The 18,618-nt window shown below is 35.6% G+C and overlaps 1 protein-coding gene across 5 annotated transcripts; it reads left to right on the forward strand.

Annotated features, from left to right (window-relative positions):
* The first annotated feature begins 820 nt into the window (after window positions 1-820).
* LOC109093969 (tetraspanin-11-like) lies at window positions 821-16,689 on the forward strand. 5 transcript variants are annotated; one of them, XM_042749260.1, is made up of 9 exons: window positions 821-1,022; window positions 3,176-3,267; window positions 5,011-5,202; window positions 7,240-7,314; window positions 7,515-7,619; window positions 7,974-8,132; window positions 8,423-8,509; window positions 11,033-11,157; window positions 15,488-16,689. In XM_042749260.1, the coding sequence occupies exons 2-8, from the start codon at window positions 3,181-3,183 to the stop codon at window positions 11,108-11,110; spliced, it is 783 nt and encodes a 260-aa protein (XP_042605194.1). In that variant the 5' UTR covers window positions 821-1,022; window positions 3,176-3,180; the 3' UTR covers window positions 11,111-11,157; window positions 15,488-16,689. The 5 variants fall into 5 exon arrangements, with proteins under 5 accessions (XP_042605194.1, XP_042605188.1, XP_042605208.1 ...); XM_042749274.1 differs by having other exon boundaries at window positions 823-1,022; window positions 11,082-11,157; XM_042749254.1 differs by lacking the exons at window positions 11,033-11,157; window positions 15,488-16,689 and adding an exon at window positions 11,496-11,838.
* The last annotated feature ends 1,929 nt before the right edge of the window (window positions 16,690-18,618 follow it).

Genomic DNA, 18,618 nt, shown 5'->3' on the forward strand with positions numbered 1-18,618 from the left:
CATAACACAAACCCCAATATCATAAACCACTAATAACATAAAACAACAATAATTAATACCACAATCCACATTGCATCCACAACATATACACATATTTTAGCCATGTTCAAATTTTTCACAATGAAAATTTATCTATATATTTATGCTGATTTTAAGCAATTTGAATAAATGCATTTTGAAAATATGAATTTATTATTTAAACAAAATCGAATAGATTCTAATAGTTAATAATAAACTGTTATAATAAATAAAACCTAAAAATTTTTAATCTTATTTAACAAAAATCAAACTAAAAAATACAAATAACACCAAAGAAATGATAAAAATAATAAACAAAAAAAAAATAAAATAAAAATGCACAAAAAAAATATAATTCTTAAATGGGTAGGTCACTCAAAAAATAAAATATGTTCTCTTTTATTCACACTTAAGTCAAACCTATGACTTTTTTTCTGTTGAGCACAAAATGAGATTAAGATTTTGAAGAACCAAACAATAAGCAGTTGATAATAGCCACTGAGTTCCAAGGAATGGAGCAAAATAATAATAAAAAAAAAAAAAAATAAAAAAATTGGTGGAAGTCAGTGGCTACTGCCAACTGTTTGGTTACCAACATTCTTAAATCTTCTTTTGTGTTTGGAAGGTTAGGAACAACACGAAGGAGAGTAAATGATAACAGAGTTTTCATTTTCAGATGAACTATATTCAGCAGCACTGTACATTTGCAGATCACGTGAGTCCAGTTCAAATTCAACCCCAGGAGAGTAAAGAATTATTTTTATTTTTATTCAGAGAATGGGACAAAGCAACTTGCTTAAAAGCACTACTAACAGTTATTAGTCCACGAGCAGCCTTTGAAGATGAACAGCTCGCTGTATTTAATCTCATGAAATGAAGGGGCGGGCTGTAGTAGCATTTCCTCCTCACATACTGCGCTGACCCTCCGATACCCCCGCCGACTGGACACACGCCTCCGGAGCAACAAGCCTCGCTGGGGAAAACGAGCTTTATCTGCTGTTAAGGTAAGTGTAAACACGCTATGTTTTCTCTTTGTGCGATGGAAAGGGACACTGGTGTTTGTCCCAAACGCGGCGTAAGAGCAGGTGGTTCTAGAAAAAAAAAAAAAGTGTGCATCACACCACGCAGTTTTATTTTGTTTACGTTCATGCGCGCGGAAAGTCGCGCAGCATCAACGCAACTGAGAAACCTTGATGCGTTTTGCGGTAAAGTATAAGGCCAAAGTCCGGGGTAGGAAAGAAAGAGAAACGGCTGCATTGTAACACCATGTTTTCTTTTCTCTCTCGGGACAACCACCATTGCGTTCATTGTAGTCTATGTAGTGTGTTGATGAAAGAAGGAGGAGGATAATAATGTGAACTGAAATAATTGAAATGCTCAGAAGAGGTCTCATGCTATTCACATCGCTCAGAATGGAGAAGCAGCCGGTTTTCTTTTTTTTTTGAGTCAATAACGTGTCACAGCAAACTCACCTGTAGGTAACAGAGCGAAAGTGAAACGCCGTAGACCAAAGAAAGCCTTTCAGCTTCCTTTAACCTTAAAAATGCCTGATGCTATCTGTAAAAATGATACCAATTTTAACAAAAAATAACCTAAGAAATGCCACAGTAAAAATCTGTTACCTTACAGTAGAAAAAAAAATTGTTTAATGGGACAATATACTTTTATGGTTAAAAAGCTGTTTAAATTCTTCAGTGCTAGAAAAGCGTACTTTACAGTGAAAGTCCATTTTATATTCAAGAAGACAGTACTCTCCTGGGAAAAATAAAACACAAACAAACAAAACACATCTAAATGAACCCAAGAATGGTTTGGTAGTCTTGTGTTGAAACCACTTTTACAACCAATCAGAGACCAGCAAAACAGTTTTTTCCCTCCAGCAGTGTGTACTTTTACACTGAGATATTGTTACAAGTCCCTGTATGACACATCTGATGATATATGTAATTGTATGTTCCTTTAATAACACCTGTATTATTGTGCTAAAAGTATATTTTATGGTATATTAAACTATATCTAAATTTACAGCTTTTTCGAAAGAAAAAAAAAAACATCAGGTAGTTTGGTTTAAAGTTTAATATTTTATTAAATGTTTTAATAATGCAACATTTCTTTTGAAGTAAATCAGTATGTGGTTTAATATTACAGCATTTTTTGAAGTAAATCGGTAGTAGGAGTATGATCAAGCTTCCGTAAAATTCTTGAAACATTTCTTTGAATACTTGTGGTAACCCATAACGACGCAAAGCCTGCATGTGTCCCAAATCCCAGCCAGCGCTGTCGGTCTGTCAACAGAGTGGACAAGAGGATAGTTTGTCTTTATCAGGCAGACCTTCACAGTGAGGTGAATAATAAATGCAAATGCAATGAATAAAACATTATTCTGTACTAAATCCTAATTCCAAATTCAAAGTTCTGCATTTGGAGTCTATCACCATGATAACTAATATGTATTCACTGGTCAATACAGGTAGATAACCCTTAAGAAAAAGCACTCTAAGTGATTACTACTGACACACGGCATATGTTTGCAACACGTGATCAGCAAATCAATATGTCCCCGCAGTCATTCTGAACAACTTCTTTGTGCCTCAGTATCCAAAAGAAATCTATAGGTCTCACAATAAAAATCCAGACTATAAAATCCATTATAGCAGAGATTTTTATATGCATTTATATATATATATATATATAAACCAAAGTCTGCAGTCTAATTTTGTGTTCCGGAGCAGAACGTGTCACCTTTCTAATCTGGAGCTACATTTGTTGTCCTCAAGGTTTTTAAAACAAGCAGTGTGGGTTGGAGTGTGTGTAGTTTTGTTGTGTTTTCAACCATTTAAGCCAAACACCCTCATTTTATCGGCCATACATGGCTGCTGTTTTGACACGCACCGCCTCCACACTAGGCCCTGAGACTTGAGCGAGTCGTCTGTCTGTGGCAGAAACCCATGGGCCACAGCTGTTAATTAACATGTCATGGAAGAGAACAGTGTTTGACTGCCATCTTTCCAAAAGCCTGTTTACGCTCCTGCCCACCTCCTCTTCTTTGTCCTTTTCCCATTTTGCCTTGTAAATACGCAAAGCGTGAACAACCACCGCTTCATGAGAACTTCTTTTCTGTAGCACTTCTTTTATTTTCCTCTCTTTTCACCAACAGGAGAGATGGGCAGCTTGTATAAGGATGAGCAGGACAACTGGATCACAGTGTGTCTCAAGTACCTCCTCTTCGTTTTCAACTTCCTGTTCTGGGTGAGTCTTAGATGCAAAAATTGAAAATTGTTGAAAATGTACTCCCCCTCAGGCCATCCAAGATGTAAAAAATACAAACACCTAATCTAAAAATACATCACTTGCTCACACCAAAAAACCCAACACACTTAATTTAAACCTTAAAAACAAAAAAACAAACATCCAAATTATAATTCAATTATCGGATGAAAACATCACAATAATCCACAAGTAATCCACACGACTCCAGTCCATCAGTTAACATCTTGTGAACTGAAAATCCATTTTTAAAGTATTTTAACTTCAAACTAATCCTCTATCCATTGTTTTGTCTGAATAAAGAGAGAAATATGCACAGATCAAGCACCGTTTACAAGTGAAAACAGTCAAAAACAGTTCTAAACAAATATTTTGATGTGAGAGGACAACATTGGATTGACTTCTTCACTTTTTCATTATTACGGATTATGGAATTGTGTTCTGAAGCAACAGTTTAAAGTTAAAAGGCTGATTTTAAGCAGATGTTTTACTTTGTCGTGCATGAAACGATGTTTGGAGAATAATACCAGAAAAAATTACATACAAAAAACAAAAAACAGACAAAAGACAAAGACAAAGGCTAGGAAGAACAAGTGTGTATGTGAATGAAAAAGCTTTAAATTCATAACTTAATTTTGAGCCTTGTCCCATCATCTTCTTTTTCTTGTTCTCTTCCCACCCACCTGTGTATTAGCTCAACAAATACAGTGCCCTCTAGAGTTGAATATGTTTTCTAAGTTGTTCTGAGTGGAGGAAGACAAACCTGCTGTCTGAGCAAAAGCATTTCTCAATATGAAGCATTATTTAATTAAATACATCTTTGTAATTACATCTCTACTGCAGTTTCAGACAGATGGATTTCCATAAATCCTAGACCAAAAAAAGAGAGAAATCCAGGAAATGATTCAGAACCCACACCTTCAACCAGAATGCATAACCCTGTGCATTAATCCACTTCCTTAAACGGATAGTCCACCCAAGTCTGTATGACTGACTTTTTTTTCTGTAGAACACAAACAGAGAAATTCTGAATATTATACTGTATTGTACTTTTTTAAATGCTGTTAAAATGCTTCAAAGTTAAAAAAGGACAAAGAAGCATCATATCATACAACTGGTCCATATGCATTTCATCATATTTTCATTTTCCCCTCAGTTCCACTTTCCACAGTGTTAAAAACGTAAAAATTGCTTAAAATTTAAAAATATTTTAAAATTCAATTGAAATATTATTAAAAAAAACTATAAAAAAATACAAAATCATAAAATTAAAAAATACAAATTAAAATAAATTACAAATGTCAATAATTTTAATTAAAATAAAAATTTAATTTAATTTAAATAAATAAAATAAAAAAAAAATAAAATTAAATAAATAATCCACCCACTCCCTTACCCACAAATAATTCCACACTCTTAAAGACCACTTTTAGAGCTGCCCCATTCTTTAGTAAGCAAACATTTCCATTTTTTTGTGCTGCCCCATTCTTCAGTAAGCAACCATTTTGTTGTAAGAGGATCAAAATGTGTGCTGCCATGTGTATTCATATTCATCATAAAGTTCTGGATGTTAGGAACAAGCTGTTTTTGTGGGTTACATACAATAAATTGTATTTTTGGACTACGAAGGACATTTTGGGTTTTGATTTCATTTTATGTGACCCCTTTAAACTTGTGTATTAGAAGAAGCATTCTGATATGCTGAGATATATTTTTCTCTTTCAGATGGGCGGTGGGGTGGTAATGGGTGTCGGGATCTGGACACTGGTCGATAAAGGAGAGTACCTGAGCCTGCTGGCCTCCAGTACATTCGCCGTGTCCGCCTACATCCTGATCCTGGCAGGAGGGCTAGTGATGGTCACGGGGTTCTTGGGCTGCTGCGCCGTCATACGTGAGCAGAGGAGCTGTCTGTCCACGGTGAGGGGATGGAGATGAATGAGAGGACATCATGTTATCATTTGCGCCAATTTATCCATTGTCCAACCACTAATTGCTTTAGATCCATCCCTCTCTCCATTCACCCAACTCATTTAATCTAGTCATTCAAGTCAAGCTGGCAGGCAATGAGTGTCCATAGAGAAAGCAGAACTGGCTCCATGGCAGCCGTGACAAATGAGCTGACAGGCATCTGCTTTCTCTCCATTTTTTTTTTTTTAAAGATAGTACCTTGTGCTTGTTCGAAAGAGAGAAAGAGACAACAAGGTTGTGACGGCCACTGCAGCAGTGCTATTTATAGCCCACTCTAACTCAGATGTATGAATCTATTAAGGAGCGCCACCTCGCTAGAAATTAGTCATGAGGTGCATTGCATTCTGGGAAAAACATATATATGTATGAATGTCCACAAGCGACAGCTGCCGTGAGGTTAACAGCTGTTTGGTGCACTGTTTTGTTTGAATAACCTTGAATCGGTTTATTTAATTTGCTTCACTGTGCGTGTTGGTGATATAAATTACATCGGACTTCCTGTCCTTTCTTTCGACCTCTAAATGAGAATTGCGGCATGTATGGATGTGTGTGTACAGTATGTTTGTGTTTGTTTGCTCTAGTTTATTCTTCTCTCACACACATCCACTTTGACAGACAGTTTGTTTCCTGTTTTGTGGCATCTCTTGACTCTGTGGTTCGGTCTACAGTCTCCGCGCATAATTTGATATGGATATTTCTGTTTAATTCTGCTGATTAGTGATGGAAACTGACTCTTCAGTTCAACTTCAGTACTCCCTTTGCAGTTAAAATAGAAATTAGTGTGTTCATAGAAAGACATGGTGAGTTTGAGTTATGTATAATCTTGAAATATTGTTGTTAGTTGGATTGTTTGTTTTGAGTTATGCCACAAGAAATATTTCCCTGAAAACGTTTTCAAAGGCAGATTCGGGGTTGTTATCACCCACTCTCTTTCCCCCACAATAAACTATGACGGCTTATTCAGTTTAGTCATTTGTTGTTTTAATTTCCTCTTAGGAAAATGTCACTGTGTCTTTTATTTTCATCTGTCAGGCATCTCCACCTCTGCCTGCCCTGAGAAAGAAATTTCTTAGAAACCAATTTTGTTTACTTTATCCGCATGACAGGGAAAATATGGTTACATTTTGAAGCATTTTGAATGCTGATTGTTAATGTGTGGATAAGCTACGGAGCCCCGCACATGACATGCGAAAATCGTGCGCATGATTTACTAATTTGTTCCCTCGATGTACTAAAACGTGCACACGATTACTATTTTGTTCCCTCGATTTGCTTAATCGTGCGCACAATTTACTAATTCGTTCTGTTGGTCTATAAATCGTGTACACAATTTAGCAAATCGAGGGAATGAATTAGTCAATCGTGCGCACAATTTATAAATCGAGGGAACAAAATAGTAAGTTGTGCGCACGTTTTAGCTTACTATTTTTTCCTGCATGCCATGTGTGGGGCTCCGTAATAAACAACCTTGTTGTAAGACAGTTTCTTGTAGAGGAAATCCATTTAAAAGTATGCTTCGTAAAGACAAAGGCAAATGAAACTAAAAAAAAAAAACAAAACTAAAACAACAAAAACATAATATATTTAAAGTTAATTTGATTGTGAAAGTTTATTGTTTATAGGTGACATTTTAGCATGTAGTTCAATATTTAATTCATTTTATTTTATTTAATCTAAAATAGCTAAAATGTAATTATATTGTTTTGTTTTGAATTGTATTGTTTTGATACTTTAATAGATTTCTGTTTGTTTGTTTGCACTTTTTAGCAGTTCAATATTTATATTAGATTATTTTTTCATTTATTATATTTTTAGTTTTATGGAACATCCCCTTGACATTCATGACTTTATATATAATAATTAGTATAACAGGAAACAGTATTTTACAATTTTTATAGCGTATCTAGAGTGGCAATCGTTATCCTTTCAATAAATTCAAATTCAAATTCAATGACTGGATTTCCTTTGTTGTATTTTCCTTTACAGTACTTCTCCTGTCTGCTTCTGATCTTTCTAATTGAGCTGGTGGCTGGTGTTCTGGCCTACGTTTATTACCAGTCGGTGAGTGGACTTATAGACACACTCTTAGACAATATTACTACAAAACAAAGATCTAAAGAACCAACTCCAATTTGCTTTTATGATGGATCTAGTTGTAGGACCATACACGACTGGCATTTGACAGATGACACTGCATACTGCTCACTCTCTATCTTTTTGTTCATTTCTCTCTGTCTTTCTCATCTCTCTGTCTCTCACAGCTGAGTGAAGAGCTAAAGCAGCACTTGAGCAAGACGATGACAGAGAACTATGCCCAACCTGGAAAAGAGAGCATCACACATTCTGTGGACAGACTACAGCAGGATGTGAGAAATGCCAAATGCCAGAATGTTCCTGGGCCTTTTTACCTCTGGTTTTTGCTGTACACACAAATATCAGAATCAGTATATTGAACATTTTATTTAATTAGATTAGAGACAAAAAACAAGAGTATGTGGGTAGGGCAAATGATTTTTAAATTGGATTACAGTTTTTTGTGAGATGGTAATAGAACATCTCATCACATAAATCACATAAACTACTAGCTCTGAACATCATGGGAAATCACTACTGTGAACAAAATAAGGCAGAAATAAAAATAGTGCAGAACCACCCCATACAAGACCACTTTGCACGCTGATCCTAATTAATCCCATAACTCCCTCCCCTTTATCTTTTAGTTCAAGTGCTGCGGGAGCAACAACTCCTTTGACTGGGCGCACAGTGTGTACATCATGTCCCCAAAAGCGGAGAAAAGATTGGTCCCTGACAGCTGCTGTAAGACCACCACCCCTCAGTGTGGAAAGAGAGACCACCCCTCAAACATCTACAAGGTGGAGGTGGGCCAGAGACTGTAAACCTCAAATCAGCCCCCACACACAACATTTATGCAACATGTATTTATTCATCTGTACTTAACTTGCTTTACAAAACACAGAAATTCAAGTACACCAAAGGGTACTGTTGCATAAATCATGCAATACAAAAATCACCCATATAGCTGTAACTCTTTATCAGTCTGCAAAATAAATCAATTTACTCATTCACAAATGGGCATTGACACTGAAAAGAAAAGAACAGGATATATACATTAAACTGAAGTAGTTAACAGTGCTGTGGTCTCTTACAGGGCGGCTGTATCACTAAACTGGAGCAGTTTCTGGCAGATCACTTGCTCATTATTGGTGCTGTGGGAATAGGTGTGGCCTGTCTACAGGTAAGCCCCGCCCTCCTCTGATGTACTGTGCAATTAAAGGGATAGTTCACACAAAAAAAATGTATGGGAAAAAAAAAGAAATATTTTTCTTATCCATGGGAGTCGTATTATTCTAAGAAACGTCAACTTTTTTTTTTTTAAAATGGAACATATAAAATAGTGAAATATATATATACTCTGTTCTTAGGGTCATATGAGTCTTTATACATGATGTGTAGAATATCTGCATTTATTTAATCAAAAATATAGTAAAAAAGCTGTCTATTGTGAAATATATATTGCAATATATTTCTGTTTTCTTTTTTAGGGTCAAAATGTAATGATATTTAATATTAAAAACTGTATCTTATATTCCAGTCAAGTGTCACATGCTTTTAGAAATTTCTATTTGATCAAAGTACAGTAAAATTATCAGTAAAGAGTTGTGCTGCTTTTTATGTGAAAAAGGGAAATTATTTTTTGTCACTTTTGGTCAATTTAATGTATCTTTGCTGAATATAGTAATATATATCTAAAAAAAAAAAAAAATTGTGACCTCAAATATAGTATGCATACGTATAAACAGTATATAGTATTATTTATTTATTGTATATTTATACTTTGAGTTAAACTCAACATGTACTGTACAACTTGCATACTTTACAATATATTTTTTATGTTTATGTCCAATTACTATGAAATATATCTCAGAGAAACAGGAGGAACAATGGATCATTAAGTTCTTCTGATGTGGTTCAATAACATGAAAGCCTTCACTAAAATAGCTGATGCAATGACCTGCAGGCAATCGTTTAATGGACTCTGTTTTTGCCCCTGACCGGTAATGCGCACGGTAGTCTCACAGAGCACTGCCCACTGGGTAAAAATAGGTGGAGACCGCATGCAGGTTTGAGAAAATGAAAGAAAGAGAGATAAAGAGCTCTTAGCTTTAAGTGCAAATCTCACAGTGTGAGTGCTGTATTCACTACAGGGGTGCAGAGGCCCATTGATCTGTTTCCTTTGAATAAACTCTGAATATAAACACCACTGAAATGTGACTCTAGCTCTGACCTCATAGTGTGATTCTCTGAGCCGGGAGGGATGTATAATGAGCATAGATTAGACTTTTAAGAAGTTTATCCCACTTCTTGTCTTTTTAGTGGGTAGTGGTGGTTTTAATGTTTTTTTTTTGTGTTGTACAGAAGCTTTTTTTCTCACTATTCAAATTTTTTTTTCTCAAAATTGTGTATATATCTCACAATTCTGAGTTTATATCTACCAATTTAGACTTATTTTTTTTAGAATTGCAATTACCTTCTGGGTTTTTTATTCCTTAGCCGAAACAAACTTATTTATAAATTGTTTATATTATAAAATCATTGTCTTCCATGTAATTCCATTAACTTTTAACAAGCCGTTAGAACACTGTGTTCTACTAAAAAAAAAATTATATGTGGTGTGTACAGGTAGTGTGCACTATGTATTACATTGCACTGTATACAATACACAATATTAGATGTTACACCCAATAATAAGTACAAAATTATATAATAAACCCACCAAATACAGTCAAAATAACATAAAAAATAACCCAAATACAATTGAATTAACAGTCAATTGAACTTTTTAGTAGATGCATAAAACTGTAACTCTAAATATGTCAGGACTTAACATATGCAGCGTTAATGCATCGTTTCCAGCATCAAGGTCTCAGCTGCTGGTCATGTGATCATTTCATCCAGGAAATGTGAAGCTCTGGAGTGATTAGGTGACTAAAAATAAATCCTGTGTTGAATTTAATGTAATGATTTTACTGTAAAAAGCCACAATGTAGCTTGAAGGGGCTCTCTAGAGGGAGCACTTATTAAATTGATCTTCTTCAGTGATCTTTCATTATTACCATCATTATGGCTGTAAATACAGTGCTGCTCTGCAGGGGTCTAGAGCATCGGTTCACATTCATAACATACTGTAACAAATTGCTTGGTTTTATCTTTTCTGTGTAATCACAGCAGTGTATCTATGAAGAAACTACTTAAAAACTGTAGTTCTCCCTTTAAGTTAATATCACATATTATAAATCAATATCTATAAATGTATAAATTAATTCTGCAATTAGAAAATTTTTCTTACGGAAACATCTCAATTAGGGTGATTATCTAATAAATGAATAAAAAGCTTTTAAACACACTGAATTAGGTTACAGAGTTAAAGAATAAAGCAGCATTTAATTTAATATTTCACTTCAGAAAAGGACATGCCTTTTTTAAAATTAATTGAATTGTTGAGTGAATTGTTTATTTACATGAACTGTGCAAATGAACTGATTTTTTTTATTTCCCTGCTGTAAAAAAGTGATAACAAACATCAACACTTGAGCATATTTTGCTCAGATTGTCTTATTGTCATAATGTTTGTCTTAAATTATAGCATGTGTCTCTGTTTTGTCTTTGTTTTGTTTGTCTTTCTCTCTTTATCTATTTCTTTTTGGTTGTATCTTTCTTATCTGGTTTTGGGGGGGGTGTGTGTGTGTGTGTCATGTAGCTGGTAGGAGCAGTGTTGACTGCCTCCTTTATTTATCTCCTTTATAAAGAAGAGGAAGAAGACTTTTCTGATGTTTGACTGGCTAGTGCCAATGTTTGACTCCTGAAGCGCTATGCGTTGAGAAGGTCTGCCATTTCAGTTGTGTTTGTGTCTGTGCATGTGTGCATGTCCATGTGCCTTATTCCTTTCACTTCATGTCCACCTCATGCTTTCTGTATGTCTTATGTTGGCATGAAACAAGCAGTTTTTACTCCACACATGCTGAATGCTGCATGACAAAAAAAAGAACAAAAAGTCACAACTAATTGCATCAAATAGGATTTTATTATGTTAAACATTTGTATTTTGAGACAAAAATAGTTTGATAACAGGATAAGACAAATAATTGAATACGTTCGGTTAAAAATCTGTATTTCTGAGAATAAGTGTTGACCGTTTACCTGATATAACCTTATACCTGCAGCCTGCTGTGGGACTCCCAATGTGTCCGATCTATTTCAGGCCTCTCTCTTCCTGCCTATTGTATCCCTCCCTCTGGACCTAGACAATTGGAAAAAAGGAGAACTTTCAAAGGTGTCAACATATCTGCTCAGAAAAAAAGACTGTTTGTCCCTAGCTTTCTGTGTAGGTCTGCTGATTGTGTATAAGTCTCATCTCTTGGTTTGTTGTTGTCGTGCCTTTCTTCCAGCAGTTAATCCCACTTTCATCTGGCTTTATTTTCCTCTGGAGTAGCATTAGAAGTGCTGGCAGACAGCAGTAATACTGCCTCTCACTCAGTGCTTTATGGCATGGAGGACATTTGCGTGAAAAGAACAAGCTTTTTAAAGCTGAAAATGAAATGACATATATATATTTTTTAAATATATTAAAATAGATAAGCTATTTTAAATTAACATAATATTTTAGAATATTACTTTTTTACTGTGTTTTGACCAAATAAATGCAGTCTTGGTGAGTGTAAGAGATTGCAAAACCCACCCCAAACATTTCAGCTGTAGTAATTATTTGCTGAAATTCATTATTTTTGCTGTATTATTAAATCTCTGTGCATATTTATGTTATTAAACACTCAAAATGGGATTTTTAAGATATATTTGCAGCAGGTTTGGTCCAGTTGACATCAGATATCCCTGGTTCTTGTGAATTTCCTGATTGCAAAACTGTTTATTTTTATTGACCCCAAGCACAAATTTCTTTGTAATGAAAAGAGCAGTGTTGACATTCTGTTAAATATCTTCAAAAGAAAGAAGATCATATGGGTTAAGAATGTTGTATGAGTTTGCAAATTAGAAAAAATATGAAACATCTATATTACTAAATCTACACTTTGTAATATATTTTGGTTTTGTTCACATTCTGATTTAAAGGTGCCATGTGTCATGTCTGGCAAAAAAATCAAGTCATACTCCACATTCCATACCAGATGGGGGCAGTATGCCTCAATAAAGTGAATTGGTCTACTCTAGAGTAACAAACGAGAAACGGCATAGTCTCTATGCTCCGCCCCTACCTTCACAACAACCCTAGAGCCATAGCCGAAGCCTAAGAGGTCGTTTTTGCTGCCCGCCTGATGCTAATTTAGCAGCATATATCAAGTTTGATTTTCATTAGCAAAAACTTGACCGCTCTGAAATAGAGTGAGTGAGTGACGCCACCGCGCGCGCGGCATTTCAGCTCTCTCTCTCTCTCTCTCTCTCTCTCTCGGGTTCATTATCAAATTCGAAGACATTTCAAGCTTCTTAAGTAATGTTACATTTTAGCATCAGCTTGGTAGAGACGGGCTTTGGTAGATAACAGGGTGAAAACCGGATCGGATCTGTGGGTAAGTTATAGCTAGCTAATTATCAAACGCAGCTACGGTTAGCCATCGCTAACATTAGCACGTTTATCGAACAGCCTTCAGATTTTTCTATGTTATAACTTCCCGAAAAAAAATACGCAAACATTAGAAACAAACTTCTAGCGAAATACTAATTCTTACTTACCAATCCAAAAGAAATATTGCAAGTTCGGAGTCGAACCTCATTTCTTTCAAGTCCATCAGTTGTCTCCAGCGATGGAAAGCAGTGCCGATGTTTACTCTGTTTCGGCTCCTTTTCTTATCGGATTGATTTGTGATTCCGAGCGCGGTTGTTTCCCTGTAGCGGGTGTGGTGTTAGGTGTCTGTTGCCCAAGGGCTTCAGCCATCCTTCCGCTCTCTTCCCTGAACTGAAATGAAGTAGTGGGCTGTACTTTCCACACGATTGACATCAGGTTCAAGTACGCCCACAAGCCGTGCGAGTTATTCGTGTATTGCAGGTTGGCTGGTGGTTATGTTGCCGCATATCGCCTCCCATGGCCGAAACTGGTATTACGACACCTGTCGGGCCGTGGCTAGTAATGCTAATGCTAATTAAGGTTGATATCTCTGCAGCACTATAACTTGACATTTTTTTTAATGACATCATCGCCCTTATTTCTTCTCATTCTTTTGATGCGTGTAGGTCATTTTTTGGATATTTTTACCTCAATTTTTACACATGGCACCTTTAAGCTAAAAAAAGCCGCTCAGCTGCGCTGTACAATTTAAGCTTTATGAACTAACATATTAAGTGTTCCCCCTTTTTTAGTCCATAAACGACCACACAGTGACACAAATTTTACAGTTCCCATTCTGAGGTTCATTTGAAACCTCTAAAAACACTCATAAACCAGAGATCCTTATTGGCATGTGCCATGAATATTCATTTAACAAACAGTTAACTACAGATTAACCAATTTAAAGTTTATGGTTTTCCCATAATTGTAAAACATTATTAAGGCAAGGAAATACTTGAGTTGAGCTGTGCTTCCAGCTCTGGTTTATTTCTGTGTTTGTGGGTAGGATGAGGCTCCTTCATTTTTGTAGAAATGATCGCCCACCAAGAGCCCTCCTAGGACCTGGCTTCCGATTTGTCTTCAGCGTTTTCCAGAGGGAGGGAGGAAAAATAAAGCACGGCTAGATGCTGAAACACTCTGTATTTTTAGATTATGTTTTGTAACATGTAGACTAAGTTTGTAACGTTTGGTAAGATTTTTATATTTTTATCCCCTACATATTTTTGAGTTGTTTTTCCCAGGATTACAGCTTGAAGAATATCTCAGGGTGTTTTTTTATGCTGTTACAAACTTCACAACAAAAAAATGTACCACGCTCATAAGAACTCACCTGTGTGAATTTCAAATTTGTTGCTGTGAATCATTCTGCCATCATGGCAATATTTAAAAGTGACAATGTGTAACTGCATGTTTATGCTCTCTTCATTATGGTAGTTACCACTGGTCTGAATCTGCCTACAAGTTGTAGCCTTTAAAAAACACGTGTACACACACACACACACACACACACACACACACACACACACACACTCCCACACATGCTAATTGACCCAATTACAACAACACTCCTACCGGCTGCCTTACACCTCGGTTTCCATAGTAACTCAACACCGCTTCCCTCTTCCTGTGAGCCTTTTATGAAGAGAGTTTCAACAATTGTCACAAGGCTTTTAAAATATCAGTGCTTTTAAAGGAATAGCTCACCCAAAATGAAAAATTGCTAAAAATGTACACACCCTCAGGCCATCCAAGAAGTATAAGAGTTTGTTTCTCCATCAGAACAGATTTGGATAAATTTTGCTCACCAAGGGATCCTCTGCAGTGAATGGGTGCCACCAAAATGAGAGTCCAAACAGCTGATTAAAGCATCACAATAATCCCATCAATTAAAGTCCATCAATTAACATCTTGTGAATTGAAAAGCTGTGTGTTTGTAATAAACAAATCCATCATGTTGTTTTTAACTTCAAACTGTTCCAACTAAAATTTGAGTCCTCTATCCGTAAAATTGTTTTTCCAGTGAAAAATCATATTTTCTGAATTAGGAGAGAAATATGCAAAGATCAAGCACAAAAACAGTCCAAAACATTACTTGATTGACTGGTGACGTGGATTATTGTGATGTTTTTATCAGCTGTTTGGACTCCCATTATGACGGTACCCATTCACTGCAGAGGATACATTGGTGAGCAAGAAATGCAATGCTAAATTTCTCCAAATCTGTTGCGATCAAGAAACAAACTTGTCTACATCTTGGATGGCCTGAGGGTGAGAACATACACATCAAACAAAAATTAAGTCATGAAATAAACCATTCCATGTATTAATTGAAAAAAAAAAAAAAAAAAGAAAAAAAAACTAAATTTCAATTTCTTTTTCATTATCCATCCTGACATTGTTGGAGCTCTTTTTATGGAATGTTCTGCTGCCTGATGCCTGCCAGTATCTCATTCAGTTCAAGTTATTATGCGTATTTGACCAGACAGACATGAAAATGTGGCCGATGGCCATCTAATCTAGTCAAATGCAATATAAAATCCAATCTTTACCATTTTCATGTTACTTTGATAAATTTTCTATCATCTGTGTGTGTTTCAGATTTGTGGAATGGTGTTCACCTGTTGCCTGCACAGGCGAATTAAACTGGACCCATACTGATGGCTCAGAAAAGTTACATGCCTTTCCTGACACTCCAACACACACAAACACAGCCTTACTACCCTTTCCATTTTAAACTGCATCACCAAATCCATTTACATTAATATAAGGGCTTTATTATCTTTTATTGGCTACATTTTTAGACAAATGTTGCTATTGTTATTGAATCCGTATGATCCTAATAGTCTTGAAAGATATGGGATATTGCCCTATGTCATTTAGATCAGAAAAAAACTCTAATTTTCACTTTAAGTAAATTTTAATATATCAGAGTATTTTTTATTAACCATATATTTGCTATGATTCACTCATATTAAATGTATGTAATGTGCTGCTAAATCTTAAGCAGGTGTGGGAACCTGCTTATAGGCACAAAATACACTGGACCAAAGTCAAGACCATTTATTATTATATTTTCCTAAAACATGTATGACGCTGGTAGAAATATCACTGTTTAGCATGTTTAAGGTATTCATATTCTGGGGATAAATGCCATTATGTCCACTGTATCATATACACTGAGAAAAAACTGAAACTGAAACAATTTGCAAGTCATTTTGGCAAATAATGACAAAAATAACAAGTAAAGAGTGAATTAAACAGTACATTTTGAAGTAGAAATACTGATATAATATTTTCTTGTGAAACTCCAATAATCATTATTTTATTTACATCTTGAATTTTTTTTTTTTTACAGTGTAGTAATAATTATTATTTTGCCATTACAGTAAACAAGTGTCTTTTAAATCTGTGGATCTCTTCAGTAGCTAATCCTGAATTATATATCAATTTACAGATTAAATAAATCCTACTGTGTAATGTAAATTCTGTCAGTTGTTACACTTTGTGTTAAATATCATTAACAAAAAAAGATGAAGCTGCTTTTTGAGCCTTAATGATTTCCCTGAATGATGGATTGGCTGAATATTATGCTTATCTTATAAGAGATTTTATTGAATGTATGAACTCCCATTTAGGGTCATGTTCTGAAATTTTCAGCTGATTGAAGGAGAAGAATGAGCACCATTCCACTGCATTGCAACACACCAATCACAGCTGCAAAATCTTAATGTAGTTGCCACAGCAACATCAGCCTTATTGAAATTCAATGTCATTTGGGGAAAAAATGGTTAGAAAAAAGACATTCTTGTTTTTTATTGTGCTGATTACTGTCTGTAATCCAATTGCTTTATGCTAATGTCAGTAAAAACACTGTGCAAATAAACAATCTCCCTTCAGAGCTGCACCTAAGTCTGTAGGTTGTAATTTAAAATATGAATATAACCATCTAGTTATAGTTGATATAATAGATGTAATCTTTCATTTGAATCATGTGTTTGTAGATGGAATGTGCATGTATTTTCATAAAGAATTCACTTCATAAATTATTTGCCTAAGACTGTTGCATTCTTTTGTGGGCAGTAGAGTTTTATCTGAAACAGCTGTATGCTTTTGTCTGTTTTTAAAAAAATCTATTTCTAATAAACTTATTTTGTTGACATATTCTGGTTGGCTGCATGTACTGACATATTTTAACCAGTAGATGGAGACAAACACAAATGAATAAGCTTGCTTCAAGGACAAGAACTCGTCTTGAACTTTAAATTGAAAATCCACACAATTCTCATGTGTTTTATTTTGGGAAAACACCCATTGACATTCAACCACTAATATCCGGATAATAACTTTAATATCCGGATAATATCCAGATCCAGATTGTCTTTACATTTGACCACATAAATTTGTCTCTGTTTTTTGTCTCTTGTCAGATAAAAATCTGATCCCTTGTCGCAAACAAATATGAGGACGCTAATTTCCTGCTTGCTTTTTGTGATGATGTCATAAAATAACATTGTTATATGGTTTTGTGTGCATAAGAACAAGACTTTGAGCTATTGGCGTAGTCTTGTGGTTTTCTTCCTATTTAAGTATTAAGCTTGAGCTGGCATTGCAGCCTCACACATTTCTAAATGTTCTGTCATCAATTATAAGTAAGTTACTGACAAATTCAATTAGGGTGGTGTAATGATGACTTATGCAACTTGAATAAGCAGATGTTTTCAGCTCACTCACATGCACAACATGTTTTAAAGCACATCTCAGTGTGCTTTAAGCAATATAATTGCAATGCATAGATGCAGTTACACTGCAGGGCATCCATCTGATCAGTCCAAGTCCCATAAAGTGGATTAATGTGGCTGAAATCCCCCCTCAGCTCCTGTCATTTCCTCAGGAAACCATGAAAAACTGAGTAAAGCATATGATCGAGTGCAACACTCCCCACACCCTACCCCTGTTTAACATTACCAACAAGTGAGAGTGAATGAAAGACAGCTGGTGATACATAACGCTCTGCACACACACCCTGATCTTAAACTTCTGAGTTATGCTACACCTATCTGCTTCATTTCAGCTGACTGTTCCAATGAGGTCTATCTGTTTCTGTCTGTCTGTCTGACAGAATTGCCCAAAGTAGAACTGAAACTGACCTGACATGAATATTTAAACTGCATTGTACTCTGCAGTAAACATGCTGGAATGTTTCAGTGCCTTGATCAAAGCTCAGGAAAGATGGACGCTTAGACAACAAAAGCTGCAAGTGTCAGCGGGACCAGGACCGGACGCCCTTCACACAAATTAAAACTGTAGAGTGTGTTCCTGTCAGCACACGGACATGTGTCAGAACCAAAGCAATCGCAGCAAGCGATGAATAGTGCCAGATGTTGTTTCTTGGACTGGAGCCTGGAAAGATGGCCTCCAGACGTCCAGGGAGAAGATCTTTCAATCAAACTTAAGTCAGACGAGTGACTGTTTTACACCTGACAGTTCTTCAGTGTTCTAAATGAATTAAATGAAATTATGTTTGTCATTGTGATTGAAAAGCATTGATGCTGCTTTATACATTTTATACATTGTACATTGTGACCTTTGCCCTTTACAAAACACAATTTTTGTGTCATAGACTTAAACATATTCTATACTTGATGCAAATTTACACAGATCCATCAGCAAATAGTTTGTTTATTTAGCTCTTTGGCCTTTCCAGCATTGGAATGAAATGAGAGAGAAAG

The sequence above is a fragment of the Cyprinus carpio genome, chromosome A4 (assembly GCF_018340385.1).
Source record: "Cyprinus carpio isolate SPL01 chromosome A4, ASM1834038v1, whole genome shotgun sequence".
NCBI lineage: Eukaryota > Metazoa > Chordata > Actinopteri > Cypriniformes > Cyprinidae > Cyprinus > Cyprinus carpio.

Coding starts and splice junctions, on each gene's coding strand:
- LOC109093969 (XM_042749254.1), top strand. CDS start 3,181: ATGGGCAGCTTGTATAAGGATGAGCAGGACAACTGGATCACAGTGTGT. Junction 7,315..7,514: donor CCTACGTTTATTACCAGTCG/GTGAGTGGACTT, acceptor TGTCTCTCACAG/CTGAGTGAAGAGCTAAAGCA. Junction 7,620..7,973: donor TGGACAGACTACAGCAGGAT/GTGAGAAATGCC, acceptor TTTATCTTTTAG/TTCAAGTGCTGCGGGAGCAA.